Source organism: Mustela putorius, unplaced genomic scaffold, assembly GCF_011764305.1.
Source record: "Mustela putorius furo isolate JIRA1106 unplaced genomic scaffold, ASM1176430v1.1 tig00003834_pilon_pilon_pilon, whole genome shotgun sequence".
NCBI classification, from domain to species: Eukaryota; Metazoa; Chordata; class Mammalia; order Carnivora; family Mustelidae; genus Mustela; species Mustela putorius.
The window spans coordinates 112,499,266-112,513,924 of NW_025421987.1; the positions used below are offsets into that span (position 1 = coordinate 112,499,266).

General features: G+C 43.2%; 1 protein-coding gene across 2 annotated transcripts in view; it reads left to right on the plus strand.

Annotated features, from left to right (window-relative positions):
* Positions 1 to 13,892, plus strand: part of PLCL2 (phospholipase C like 2) — a 190,845-nt gene extending 176,953 nt beyond the window's left edge. Inside the window, exon 7 of one of the 2 annotated variants that reach the window (XR_006609244.1) lies at positions 13,035 to 13,120. Coding sequence is in view for 1 of the 2 variants with exons in the window: in XM_004773534.3 (XP_004773591.2) it covers positions 13,035 to 13,214 (180 nt within the window). In the remaining variant the exon portion in view is untranslated. Of the gene's footprint in view, positions 1 to 13,034 lie in introns of both variants that reach the window. The other variant, XM_004773534.3, reaches the window with a different exon arrangement.
* The last annotated feature ends 767 nt before the right edge of the window (positions 13,893 to 14,659 follow it).

Below are 14,659 nucleotides of genomic sequence, written 5' to 3' on the forward strand. Positions count from 1 at the left end.
AGAGTCCATCTTCTGGGCTCACTGGGGCCTCTGGGCTCTGCTTGGGCTCAGGCTTCCCACAGCACATCCCAGAAGCCCTCCAAATAGGGAACTGGACCCCCATTTGCACCTTTTCCCTCAGGGTTCTCTGTGTTGCACTTGTCGGAACATCATTGTTGAATATATCGTGTCCAGTTTTCTCCACTTGTGTGTCAGCCCTGTTCCTCACTTGTCTTGTGTCATCTCTTTCATCCTACCCTCTGTCCCATCATCTGTTCTGCTCTATCAGACGTAAAAGAGAAGGACACTCTGTGACTTTCCAATTTGAGTGGCTCTTAGAATTCTTGGGATTTTTATGAATTGCCACTGTGTATTCTGTGAGGTTTAGAAGTTTCTTAAATTGTGTCACACCCTTCTGTTTGTTTGCTGCTTGTGTTATGTGTGTGTGTATCTGTGTGTGCGAGTATGTGTGTGTTTGCCAATTTTACTTTTTGCTCGTCTCATCAGGAATGTGGGAAGGAAATTCTGTTAATATGTCTTCCACCCACGAACTTAATCAAGATGCTCCTCTCCCTTTATTTCCCATTTGCTAAAATATTCACTGAACTGGTGATCATTTTCATTGTTTCTATTTCTTATTGTTCCCCAAATGATAGACTCTCATGGTAGCACAGCCCTGTTTTAATTGGTCCCTTTTGGTGATAAGAAGCCAGATTCCTGCAGGCTGGCTCACAGAGGAGAAATGAGCAATCCTGGCTCATGGAAGGGATCATGAGAGGACAGGGAGGCTGAGACCAGAAGCTGTGGTCTGGCCGCACGAGAGTGAACAGCAGTCAGGAAGCCCAGCAGCGCCTGGGACAGCTCTTCTCTGGGGGACTGTGGTCATCCACTCAGTCCTTCTCCATCTGCCAGTGGCTCCCCCTGCTCACTCGTGGTTTCTGCTGCTCTATGACTTGGTCTTGTGTTGCTTTGGCTCTGACTATACCTTAGAAGTTTTTATTCCAAGTTCTCAATCTACTTGCATTTCCTAATTTAAATTCCAAAGAGAGGAAATCTGATCAGCTCAGCCTGTCCTTTCATTTCACATCCAGACCAGGAATCCTAAAGTTATAAGCCTCTTCTTGTATCACGTTCTCCTTGGATCAGGTTCTCTACCTGCTTCAGTCCACTGTGCCCAGAAAGGCACTGTCACAACACACAAAATACGGCCATCTGACCAACTGTCTCACTTCTCTGTTGCTGTGTAACAAACCATGCCAAAACTCGTGATTCTTTGGGTTAGCTGAGCTCAGCTGGGTGGCTTTTCTACTCCCTCTGGTGTTGACCAGGATCATCTGTGAGGCATGGTCCAGCTGGGAGGTCAGCTGGGCCTGGAATACCCAAGAAGCTTCCACTCACATGACTGGCATCTCACCAGGGATGGCTGGAATGGCTAGGTCTCTCTGCCCTCTCTCTCTCTCTCTCTCCTTCTCTCCCCACGGACCATCATCATTCAGTAGTCCAGCCCCAGCTTCCCTAGATGGCTGTGAGATTCCAAGAAGACAAAAAGGGAAGCTGCCAGGCTTCCTCAGACCACTTCCTCCATGTTTAATTGACCAAAGCAAGTCAAGGCCAGCCCAGATTCAAGGGAGGGGGAAGTGGACTGCATCTCTTAGTGGATGGAGCAGCAGGATGCCTGGACAGGGATGGAAGCAATTATGGGCAGCTGCCTTTGCAGAGAGCATCCTACAGTGGCAGAACCTGCAAATGAAGCATTTTCCCTTTGACGAGTGGAGACTTGGCCCCACAACAACATGGGGTCATCACAGTGGAGACTTGGCCCCACAACAACATGGGGTCATCAAATCCACCTTCGTGCCGCTTCCTCCTTCCTACTTGCCAGCCTCCTCTACCGTCATGGAGTTTTAGCTGTGTTCTGCCATACAGTACGTAGAATTTGATCTCTCTGTAACTTCACTTCTTTCTACTGGTTCAGTAATACCCTCAGAATAGCCCAGAATTATTCTATTCCTTCTTCCTCAACATCCCTTTATACCTTTGGGAACTCTCATTGTCTTCTCTTAGACCTCCCCAATTCAGATCAGACATGCTCAGCTTGTGCAGATTCCAGGATGAGATGGCATCCGGCCCCCTCCTCACTGGGTTCCTTGGCTTTCTGAGGGCTCTAGTTTGTCAATGTCTTTCGGAAGATGGGGTGGCCAGAATTGTCCTCATACTTTGGGGGCACAGGGCACTAACGACCCCAGGGCAGGACTTGTCGGTATGATTTTGTTCATAGTCTGAAAATTATCTTACTGTTAATACAGGCCAAAATTATGCTGGATTTTTCTAGCACCTGTGTCATATCCTAAACTCGAATGGAGCTTATTACAGTCCAAGATGTTTTCCAGATGAATTGCTGCCAAGCTAGCTCTCTCTGCTCTATGCCACTCCACCCTCAGAAGTAAGACTAAAAACTAAACCCTGAAAGCAATTAGAGATTTGTTCTCTTTAGGAACATAAGACTTCTGCCAAAAATAAATAAATAAACCAGACGGTCTTTGCACCTGGTAAGATATTAATCTTGATTTCGTTTTTACCTGAGGTGCAGTACTTACCTTAAAGACCTAATTAACTAACATTTGTTTCTTTTCCGAAAATTTCTGTGATGGTCTTTGTGCAACTCCTTTTCTTTATTGATGGTAATATTCTTTAGTTATGTTATGTATTATAGGAAATGTATTATATTGCCTGTTTTCCTGAAAATCTGTAATAGGCTGAGAGCCATTCCTCTGGTTGGCGTGTGCAGATTCTTCAGCACGGTTCAGGAAACCAAACTACAGTAGTGTTTGTCATTAGGCTGGCTGTTCTTTCTGGTCCACTTAAAACAGTAAAACCTCAGACACTGGATCCTACTAATGTGGAATTTGTAATCTCTCAGCTAATGTTTAATTATGCAGAAGTTGTGCTTAAAAGACTAATGGCGCAAGGGAAGTGCTTTTGCATGCTGTTTTAAGTAGTGTCTTCAGGAGCTTCCATGCTCATGCTTCTCGCTCTCTCCAGACCTGCCACCCTCCTGTCTGGTCCTGGTGCCGCTCCCCAGAGCCCTCTCTCGACCTCCCATCTCTGCCCTTCCCGGCTCCCTTCCACTGTCTGGAGCCTCCAGGGGCAGCTCCTGAAACCCTCACCCCATCCCCACCCCCAGAGCCACCAGTTCTGTCAGGCAAGATCTCCCAGGGCAGGGGCCAACACTCACCACTAGTGGGAAATTTAGCCCTTCCCATGGCCATTCCTGTTATAGGGAGATGGCAACACAGTTGGAGCTCTAGAAAGCTTTGTAGTATAGAAATCATGCTCCTGAGCCATGGTTAGGCCCCAAAGGCATCATGTGTTGGAGTCATAGGTCACGTGTGGAAGGTGGGCTCCTCCACAGCCCGTTGGCCTGATGAAAGCCTTTCCTGTTCGTCTGTCGGGGCCTGACTCAGACACCACACCTCCTCCACGGTGCTGCCTAGGAGCTCCTGGGAGCCCGCCCCATCTTTGCTGAATGAGACATAAACTTGTTTCTGAGATGGGAGACGTCCATTCTGAATTTAAATGACATCTTCTATTGAAAAATTTAAATTAAACTTTGTATAAATCTTTGAGTACCACCACTGCAAAATTGAGGAACAGCTGTCAGTGTGATAAAATAGCCGAACTCTCGGCAAGGGTGAGAGGATCGAGGTGCCGGGGGCGTCTCGGGATTCACCCAGCAGGCCTGTGTGATCCAGACACTGCGTCATATGCCTGGAGTGGCTCTGGATTAAGGGAAGAACCAGGGTTAGGAGCAATGCTTCCAGAACTGTTCTCACACTCTCCCAGGTCCTCATCCACCTTGCCAGCACCCAGGAGCCCTCTGGGGACTCCGCAGCAGAGTCTTCCTGCTGCGGGGAGATGAGGCGATATGCAGTTCCCATTTCACTCCCTCCCAACATGTGAATGAACGTAGTAGAAGCTACAAGGACAGAAAAAATCATGAAACACTTAAAAGGAATTTGATGTTCTATAGAGAAGCGCATGCTGCTAGGCTTTATTGCTCTCACTTTAGACTGATGATCGGGGGCCTTTTTTCAAGTGTAAGGCTTACTGGGATGTCAGTGGGAAGAAGGCCTTCTGTACCTCAGATGAACATGCTACAGTCTTTGCCGGCCACACAGGCCTCTCAGAGGGAGCTGTCAGAGTGTAACGAGGCAACTTATATCCCAGAACCAAGATACCCATAGCCCCACCATTGAGGTGTTCACTCTATCCTCATTCAATAAATACAGAGGGAACGCTCTATTTTTGTGCTTCTGTTTAAGCCCAGGAAGAGTGAATTGTCTGTGCTGAGGACATTAGAGGTGGTGGTAGACATTCCAGTTGGCTTGCTTGAAAGTGTCATGTGTCACACATGGGGCTCAGCTCTATGGTTGGGCCCAGTGGTTTAGTTAATCTAAAAAGAAATCAGAACACACAGAGAAAAGTTGTGTGTTTAAGTGTAATATGCTGTGTAGACTCTGCCTTGTGCCAAGCCCTTAATCTCTCCTAACTCTTTCCTCATCTATGAAAGTGGGGATAGGAAGAGCGCCTCTGGCAGAATTGAGAGACTCTCATGACATAATCTTTGTGAAGGGCTTAATACGGTGCCTAGTGCGCTGTAGTTAGTGTTCCCAGTACTGTTTCCTGGTCATGAGACTATGTTAGGGTTTTGCAGTTTTGATTCTGTGGTTCGGGTTGCAGAAGATGCTCTGGTGAGAAGTAGCAGAAGAATCCTAGACCCCGTGCTGTCTTCTCAGAGTGATGGTGAGGGAGGAGATGGGCAGCCTCTTGAAGACTTCCCAGTGTGACAGGAAAAATAAGGACACGTGCATAGCAACTTGCTAAGTAAGGGCCCAGCTTGTGGGTTGGTGCTAGGCTTACGCGGGGTGGCAGTCCATCTTCCTGCTGGGCCTTCATGCTAAGTGTCTGCCCCCATCTCTTTTTGCCAGAGTTAGCTTCATCTCTTGGGGGGAGCAGAAAGTGTCAGTGAGGGTGCCTAGAAGCTTCTGTCCTCCTCACTGTGTTCCTGAGTGGATAAGGAAGCAGGACGGAGGCAGCATAGTCCATTACCAACCAAGGGAACCTTCTGGGGTTGGAGATTTTAGCCCTAGAACAACACAAATGTCAGGGTGGATACTGGACATGCTGAGGTCAAGCCAGATACTGATAACTTGGGTTCTCACTTGCATTAAATTTAAGAGTATTTGACTACCTTTATGCCTCCTTCAGACTCCCAAAATGGTGTGAGTGTCCTCTTTTCTTTTCTCTTCCCTCCCACTGCTTGTAATTTGGAAGAAGTAGGTCTGCTAACTCCCAGGGAACAGCAGGTGGCCATCTTTTCCCACTCCAGCTCTTAGCCATGTGGCCATTGTGTGGTTTCGTGGCAGAGGTCTGGGAGTCTTTGTGGCCATTCTGGTTCACCCACCTCAGTAGGAAGGCAACTCTGGTCTCCTCTAATAGATAGTTGGATAGAAAAAGCTTTGAAAAAAAAATAATAACTGAAGTATAGAATCCCTATTGTTTCAGCTCTAGGTATAAATAAAGGCAGTGAATTGTGATTGTTAATTTTAGATTCAAAAACTATGTAGCACTAACAGATGTGCCTGGAAGTATTTTTAACATATTTTCAAAGCTTAGACATGTTTTATGGTCAGAGAGAAAATTTGGTGATTGGCTGATCATTGAGTATGGCTGGGACTCTGGCTCCAGTGTCTATCAGCCACCATCATTCCTTTCTGGCGGCTTCAGCCTCCGACCCCATCTCAGGCAGCTACGGGCAGAGCCAGAAGGAACATGGTCGGGGCAGACTCTCAGCAGGAGCCACAGGGATCTGGCCCTGCTCTTAGCTCCATCTTTTAAAGATTATGTTCTGAGTCTAAGTAGGAACCTTAAATATTTTGACCTAAGGTTGTTAGAAGTCTTTCATGATGAAAACCAAATAGAATAAGTTATGAAATTCAAAACAGAATGTGTGAAACCAAATAGGGTTTGAGTTTTTCAACTGGAAACATTGTGAAGCCAGTTTCGTAGGAGTCTTCAAACCCAGATACCCTGTGGCGGTGGGCGGCAGTGTTTTAAATAGCCTTTGCTCTTTTGAAGTCTTTGAAGCAATGCGATGTGAACCCTGCTGCAGCAAACATCATCATCGCCCCTTTCAGATTGTTCTTTATTCTTACTGGATGGTGCAGTCCCGAGACATGTCGGACACACAGTTTTAGATGCACAGAACAAAACAGAAGTAATGTGGATAAAGCCCAGCGGTTCCCCAACCCAGGCTGACAGCCTGTAGGAGTCCTTTGTGTCTCCCAGGCTAACAGCCCATCGCCTTGTCTGTCCGAGATACAGTTAATGACCTGTCTGAACTTGGGAAGCAGAAGATCCAACCAGATAAAGAGTTGTATTATTACCACAGTGATTATCCTCTACCATCTGGGGATTTCTGTTTTTAAATGCCCCATCGTCCTGTGGCCAGTCTGTATAGGCTGACATGGAAAGATTGCCAAGGCATGATTTTTGGTGAACAAAAAGAAAACCGAAGACTTTAATAGTTTGCTTGATTCCATTTCTGTAAAAGTAAAATAAAACACCTGTTCATAATACATATAAATGCAGAAGAAAATGCCTCCATCTTTGGGAGCCCCCTGTGAGGTAGAAGAGGTACTTTCACGTTTTATGCTCATTATATTCACTCCGTCTGTTTCTTGAGCCCATGTGGTATGGCCGCTGCTGTTCTAGGCCTGAAGGGGGAGGGTTCAACAGTGGTCTGAAGATGTAAAAAAACCCTGTTCTCGTGGAGCTCACATTTAATGGGAGAGACAGACAGTAAATAGCAGCAGAGAACATTACATGGTGGTACATATTATGGAGAAAGCAAGGCCAGGAAGGGACAAGGAGAGCTGTGGGCAGGATAGGCAGTTTTCATTTTGGAATGGTGGTTGGGTAGTCAAGGCCCGAAGAAGGTGAGAGAGGAAACTATGTTCCTTTCTGAGTAAAGGCCTGCCCTGCACAGGGAATGCTGAGTGAGCCCCCTTGAGGCTGGGCTGGAGAGGATTTACTGTGTGTAAGGAGCACTGTGGGGCCCAGCATCAGAGTGGCTGAGCAAACAAGGTGGGACCATCAAGGGGGTAAGAACAGCTCAAGGGCAGGACATAAGGGCTGTGGGAAAGGACTCTGACTCTCACTGTGTTATATGAAGAGTCACAGAAGGTAGGAGGAGGAGATGTTCTGACTGCGTGTAATTGTGTGTCTCTGGTTGTCATGTTGAGAAAAGAGAAGCAGGATGGCCAGTTGGAAGGGCATAATCATAAACTCAAACAAAAGTGACGGTGGCTCAGGCTACTGTTGTGGCAATGAGGGCGGGAAGAAGTGCCAAGAACCTGTATATGTATATATATGGATTGATGATAGAGGTAATAGGGGCTGCTGACAAGTGGGGTGAGGGATGCAGGAGAAGGAGAGGACTCAAAGATGGTAGTGGGGCCTTTGGTCCAAGTCATGGCAAGAACTGAGTTGTCTTAACCTAGGAAGAGTTGGTTAGAGAAACTGGTAGGATATCAGGAACTCAGTTTTGGACATGTGAAGTCTAAGAGGACATGCCAAGTGAGTATTTTGAACATAGACCCACTAATTTTTTATTAGTAAAAATACAAGAACAGAAATCAATGAAATTGAACTCAGGAAATTGATGGAAAAAATCAGCAGGACTAAAATCTGGCTCTTTGAAAAGATAATTAAAATCAGTGTGTCCTTAGCCAAGCTAACTAGGAAGGAAAAACAAAAGGAGGATGTAAGTTACAAATATCAAAAATGAAAGAACAGGCGTCAGTACAGATCCCATGGATATTAAAAGGATGACAAAGTAATAGGATAAACAACTCTTGTCCCACAAATTTGAAAAATTAGATGAAATAGACCAATTTCTTGAAAGGCACAGTCTACCAAAACTCACACAAGAAGAAATAGACCATTTGAATAGACCTATCCTCATTAAAGAAGTTGAATGAACAATTATCACCCTTTTAAGAAGATTTTCTCTATTTATTTGACAGAGAGAGTGGGAGAGCATAAGCAGGGAGAGCATTAGGCAGAGGGAAAGGGAGAAGCAGGGTCCCCACTGAGCAAGGAGCCCAACGGAGGACTCGATCCCAGGACCCTGGAATCATGACCCAACCCAAAAGCAGATACCCAACCGACTGAGCCACCCAGGTGCCCCTAAGTATAACCTTTTAAAACAGAAAGCACCAGTCACATGGGTTGACTGGTGAATTCTATCAAACATTTAAAGATGAAATGATACCAGTTTTTTGTGTTTTTTTTTACATTCTCTTCCAGAAAATAGAGGCAGAGGGAATACTTTCTGATACCTTCTATGTGGCCAGCATTATCCTAAAACCAAAACCAGACAAAGACATTATAAGAAAAGAAAACTACAGATCAGTATCTCTTATGAATATAGATGCAGAAATTCTCAATATTAAAAAGTTGAAGACAGCAATGTATAAAAAATTGTACACTATGTACAAATGAGGTTTATAAAGGTATGAAGGGTTGGTATAACAATTGAGAATCAACTAATGTAATCCATCACATCAACAGGATAAAGAAGAAGAATCACATGATCATCTCAGTAGATTGAAAAAAGGCATTTGACAAAATCCAATACCCATTCATGATTTAAAAACAAAACAAAACAAAACAAAACAAAACAAAAAAACTTCTCAGGAAAGTAGAAATCGAGAATTTTCTTAACTTGGTAAAGAACGTCTAAAAAACACCTATAACTAGCATCATACTTGTGAGACTTCAAACCTTTCCCACTAAGATCTGGAATAAGGCAAGAATATCCCCTGACTCTACTATTTTTCCACAGTGTACTAGAAGTCCTAGTGGATGCAATGAGACAGGAAAGAGAGCTAAAAGGTGTGCATTGGGAAGGAAGACTGAAAACTGTCTTTGTTCACAGATGACATGATTATCTGTATAGAAATTCCAAAAGAAACTGACAAAAAACTCCTGGACCTAATAAGCAATTACAGTAAGGTTGCAAGAAATAAGGTTAGTGTGTAGAAGTCCATTACTTTCCTAGAAAATAACAAGGAATGAGGGTAATTTGACATTAAAAACATAATGCCAGTTATATTAGAGGACATGCCAAGTCCTCCAATTCCAAAAATGAAATACGTGGGTATAAATCTAACAAAATACGTGCAAGGTCTATATGAGGAAGACTATAAAACTCTGAGGAAATATATCAAAGATAAAATGAGTAAGTGGAGAGACATCTATTCCTGGTTAAAAAGACTCAGTATTTTCAAGATGTTGTTTCTTTCCAACTTGAGCTATAGATTCAACACAATCTCAATCAAAATTCTGTAAGGTTATTTTGTGGATATTGACAGATTGATTTTCCAGTTTACATGGAGAAGCAAAAGACCCAGAATAACCAACATAGTATAAAAGGAGAAAAACAAAGTCAGGGAACTGACACTACTTTGAGATTTATTATAAGGCTCCAGAAATCGAGACAGTGTGCTATTGGTGAAAGAATAGACAATTAGATCAGTGGAACAGAAAAGAGAGCTTAGAAATAGACCCATATAAATACACTCAACTGATTTTTGACTGAGGGGCAAAGGCAATACAATGGAGCAAAGATATTCTTTTCAACAACTGTCCTGAAACCACTGAACATCCACATGCAAAACTACAACAAAACAAAACCAAAAAAAAACCCCAAGCCCCACAAATATATATAGAGATAGTTGGATAAATAGATAGACAGACAGACACAGACTTACACCCTGCATAAAAATTAACTTAAAACAGGTTATAGACTTAAATGTAAAATGGAAACTATAAGGCTCCTGGAAGATAATAAAGGAGAAAACTTAGATGACCTTGAGTACAGCGATGACTTTTTAAATGTAACACCAACAACACAATCCATGAAAGAAAGAATTCATAAGACCAGACTTTATTAAAATTAAAAACCTCTGCTCTGCAGAAGATAAGAGAACAAGAAGAGAAGTTGCAGACTGGGAGAAAATACTCATAAAAGACACATCTGATGAATAGTTATTGCCCAAAATATACAAAGAACTCTTAAAATTCAACAATAAGAAAATGAACAGTCTGATTTACAAATGGGCAAAAGACCTGAGCAGACACTACCAATGCAGATACACAGATGGCAAGTAGATATGTGAAAAGTTATTCAACATTAAATATGAGAGCATTGTGAATTAAAGCAAAAATGAGACATCAGTATTTATCCATCAATGACCAAAATCTAAAACACTAACAGTATCAAATGCTGGTAAGGGTGTGGAGCAGTAGGAACCATCATTCGTTGCTGGTGGGATGCAAAATGGCCCAGCCCTTGTGGAAGACAGTATGGCAGTTTCTTACAAAACCAAACATACTATTTGATGCATCAATCATGCTCCATTTGGTATCTACCAAAATGAATTGAAAAGTTACACCACACAAAACTCTGCACATGGATGCCTACAGCAACTGTATCCATAATTGCCAAACCTTGTCCTTCTGTAGGGGAATGGATGTACCTGTGGTACATCCAGCATTAAGAACAAATGAGCTATAAAGCCATAAAAAGCATGGAGGAAAGTTAAATGCATCATACAGAGGGAAGGAAACCCATCTGAAAAGGCTACATACATATGACATTCTGGAAAAGGCAAAACTATTGAGTTAGTACAAAGATCGGTGATTGCCCAGGTTTAGGGGGAAGGGAGAGATTAGTGGATGGAGCACAGAGAATATTTAGGGCAGTGAAACTTACTCTGTGTAATCCTATAGTGGTGGATACAGGTCATTACATATTTGTCCAAACCCGCAGAATGTACACCACCAAGAGTGAGCCCTAATGTAAACTGTGGACGTAGTGACAGTGATGTGCAGGGTAGGCTCATCAGTTATAACAAATGGACGCGCCATGGTGGGGCAGGCTGTCGGTAGCGGACGGGGTGGTGCCTCTTGTCGGGATGGGGCATATGGGAAATCTCGGTACTTACTGCTCAGTTCTGCTGTGAACCTGAGACTGCTCTAAAAAAATAAAGTTATTAATTTTAAAAAATGTTTGTGATTTTAAAGCACAAATGGAATATCTAGTTATAGTCTATTAACCATAAATGTATGTAGCAATCCCATATGGGAGGGCAAATAAACTCTTTAACAAGAAATTACATTTTGGCCACAATATTCTGTATTTATATACAAAGGCCTTACTGCTTGTAAAATTTCAGTATGTGAATCCAGTGACTAGTAAAAATGAATTAAAAAATGAAGCTCCTTCAGTTAAACTAAGCAGCGGAGCATCTATTTATAGTTACTAATTAAAGGTCTTTGTAAGGTAGGAAAATCATGAACAGTAAGTGGTAAACAGCAAACCATTCTGTGGATTCTGGCCTCCGAGTCGCTTAAAATTACATTGTAATTTGGTCTCCCCAGAGACTGAGATTTGATTATAGTCCAGCTGCCTGCCAAGCCAAGTCCTATACCTGTTACCCTGGGCAGCTGGACCCCAGCTTTTGTTGTACAGGAGTAGTTTAATGGAGATGCACATTGGGAGGCCGTTAAAAAAAAAAACAAAAACAGAAAGGAAGAAAGACTCGTACCAAGCATGTATGACCAAAGAAAAAGCCAAACTATGGAGGGATAGTAAAGAGAATAATAGAATAAACTTAGAGCCTGAGAAGAGGAAAAAAATAGCAAACAAGAAAAATAAGAAGGGAAGGTAATAGAATAAGTAGAAAGACTATTCATGGAAGGCAGTTAAAAATAGGAAGGAAAAATAGAACCAAAGTTCTACCAAAGTGGGAACATTGCAATTTCCAGTGGAGCACCACATTGTCTCTCCTAACCAGTCATCTTAATGATTGGCTGATACATGGGCAGTTTCAACCCCCAGGGACATTTGACAACATCTGCAGACATTTTGGTTGTCACAGCTGAAGGTGTGCTACTGTTTTCTAGCGGATAAAGGCCAGGGATGCTGCTACCCAGCCTGAGATGCACAACAGAGCTGCCCACCACCTACCCCCCGCAAACCACCCAGCAAAAGAATGCTCTGGTCAAAATGTCAAGAGTGATAAGGCTGACGGACTCCCAGTGAAGACTCCCAGTCTTTCCCATTGTGTTTTGACCTGTATGTGGCTAGATGGCATATATGTCAAATTGGCCACACACTATGAAAGAAATTACAACAACTTGGCTAAGAAAGTTTATCCAAAGTAAAGAATCCTTTCCTTCCTTCCTTCTTTAGCAAGTAGTCAGTGAAAACTTGCTGTGTGCCTGTCTGCCAAAGCTTGCTTCCAAAGCACATCTTTATAAATGGAGACCAGACTCAGGGTGCTCAAGGGGCTAGGGATGGTGGGGGATGGGTGTGATGATAGAGTCATGGTATCAGGGCAATCTTTGTGGCAGCAGAGTAGCTCCGTGTGTTGGTTGTAGGGGTGGTTACATGAATCTGCCTTAGGATGAAGTGACACAGAGCTATACACATGCCTGGCATCTGTGCCAGCTGCCTGGTTTGGATACTGGACCATAGTTATGTAAGATGGAACCACTGGGAAAAATTTAAGAAAAAGTACAGAAGACCTCTTTGTACTATATTTGTATCCTTCTGTGAATTTATATTAATTTCAGAATGAAAAGCCAAAAATAAAGCAGATCTTAAAAGAGAAAAACCAAGATGGGCCAAACAAGTTAGCTAAAGATATACTTCTAACCAGGGTAGGCAGCTGTGGTCCACACACACCGAATCAGTTCAGACTGATAAATAGAAAGGACTGAAGACACAGCACACTCTTGGAGTTTGGTGGGGAAAACAATCCTGTTTTTTTATTAAAATTGACCTATTCAGATGCAGAGCCAGTATCAAATAACATGCCCTCATGCGGCATCAAAATGTTTCTGGTTCAGTGGAAGATCTATATTGTCAGACTGCAGGAAGAAGTCATGTCACACCTAACATTTAATTGCATATCTTGTTACAGGGACAAGCGGACCTTCTGAAATACGCTAAGAACGAGACTTTGGAGAACCTGAAACAAATCCATTATGCTGCTCTTTCATGTGGACTAAATAAACCAGGCACAGAAAATGCCGACGTTCAGAAGCCGCGCAGGAGCCTGGAAGTCATACCTGAAAAAGCAAATGATGAAACTGGAGATTGAAGGAATTTTCTAGAAACCATTATGGAGTTTATAACTCTAGGACCAATTGTAGTCAAATGGGACATTTGCTTTGCACTCACTAATGAAAATAATATTTGGGATTTTAAAGCACAACTGGAATAGCTAATTACAGTCTATTAAACTGTGAATGTATGTAGCAATTCTGCGTGTGAAGGCAAATAAACTCTTTAACAAGAAACTATATTCCTGGCCAAAATATGCTATATTTGTATACAAAGACATCATAACAGTTCCGGTGTGAACAACAGGACTATTCGCTCTAGTTCCATTGAGAAAAAAAATGTTTTCTCTGGCTGAAAACAATTTCTTGAGATGGAAATGGATTGTATTGTCAAAGTAGTATTTATTGGAGAGAAATCTAATCTACGCATTTTGTTTATAGATGATTGCCAGAGTCTCTGGGTTATAGATGATTTTGGTGGCGTGCCTGCTGAGCCAAAATTACTAGGGAGAATGTAAGTGGACAGATGCCCCAAGTCCCCAGGGGCCCTGGAGAGCCGTTGAGCACAAGGAGAACATGCAGGATGGAAGCCTCTGGCTGAAGACGCCCGCTGGGTAGCCACGCGATGTTAACGGCGACCGGTCTGGAAGCAACACATTGTAAATAGTTTTTCATTGTATGAAGTAGTGTTCACATTAAAAAGATGTTTTATGATATTTCTCCAATAGCAGTTCCTGCCTTTCATGAAGTTTTAACTTTCAAAGTTTCTAGCTAAAACTATTCTACTCTCCAGAGTGGCTAGTTGTCAAACAGCTTTGTCAAAAGTGAGTTGCTTGTCTGGTGTTAACAGTTTTGCCTCGAGGAAGGTGTTCAGGACTCTGCCCTGTGTCAGCTGCGGGTGCCTGGGAACGGGGACGCCTTTCTCTGCCTCCTCCCTTTCTCATGGTCCTCAAACAGTGCGGTGAGGATGGCAGAGGCTGGAGCGCTCCTAGATGTCCTCCGCCAGCAGGGATCTTAAGCCAAGCCTTTATTTCCTAAATCAGTGACACTTTGTGCTATTTTTGAAGATACCAGACACTGCAGCCTAATTACCGCTTCCTCCAAACCCAGCTTGCTTTCAGATTTTGGAAGAGTAAAAGCTATCTAAATCTTCAGCAACTCTTCTTGCTTTGTCCATTTTCTTTTCGGTGGCTCAGGTCTGGGTGGCAGATTAAGTACGAGGAACCTGCTATGTCCTCCCAGTTAGGAAGATGCTCGGGCCAATATATTTGATTTATTTCTGCCCAGACTCCTAAACATCCTCCTAAAAAGCACTTTCTCTGCTCAGCTCCTGTCATTTGCATTCTAATAGCGTGCCTAAGTTAAGGTAAGCATCTCCACTGGCTCTCCCTAGATGTAATTCCAGTTAGAAAATTAAACCTGTTACCTGAGTAATAGCAGGGCTCCCTGCACGCCCCAGCAAGCAGTTGGCTGGTAGCTTTGG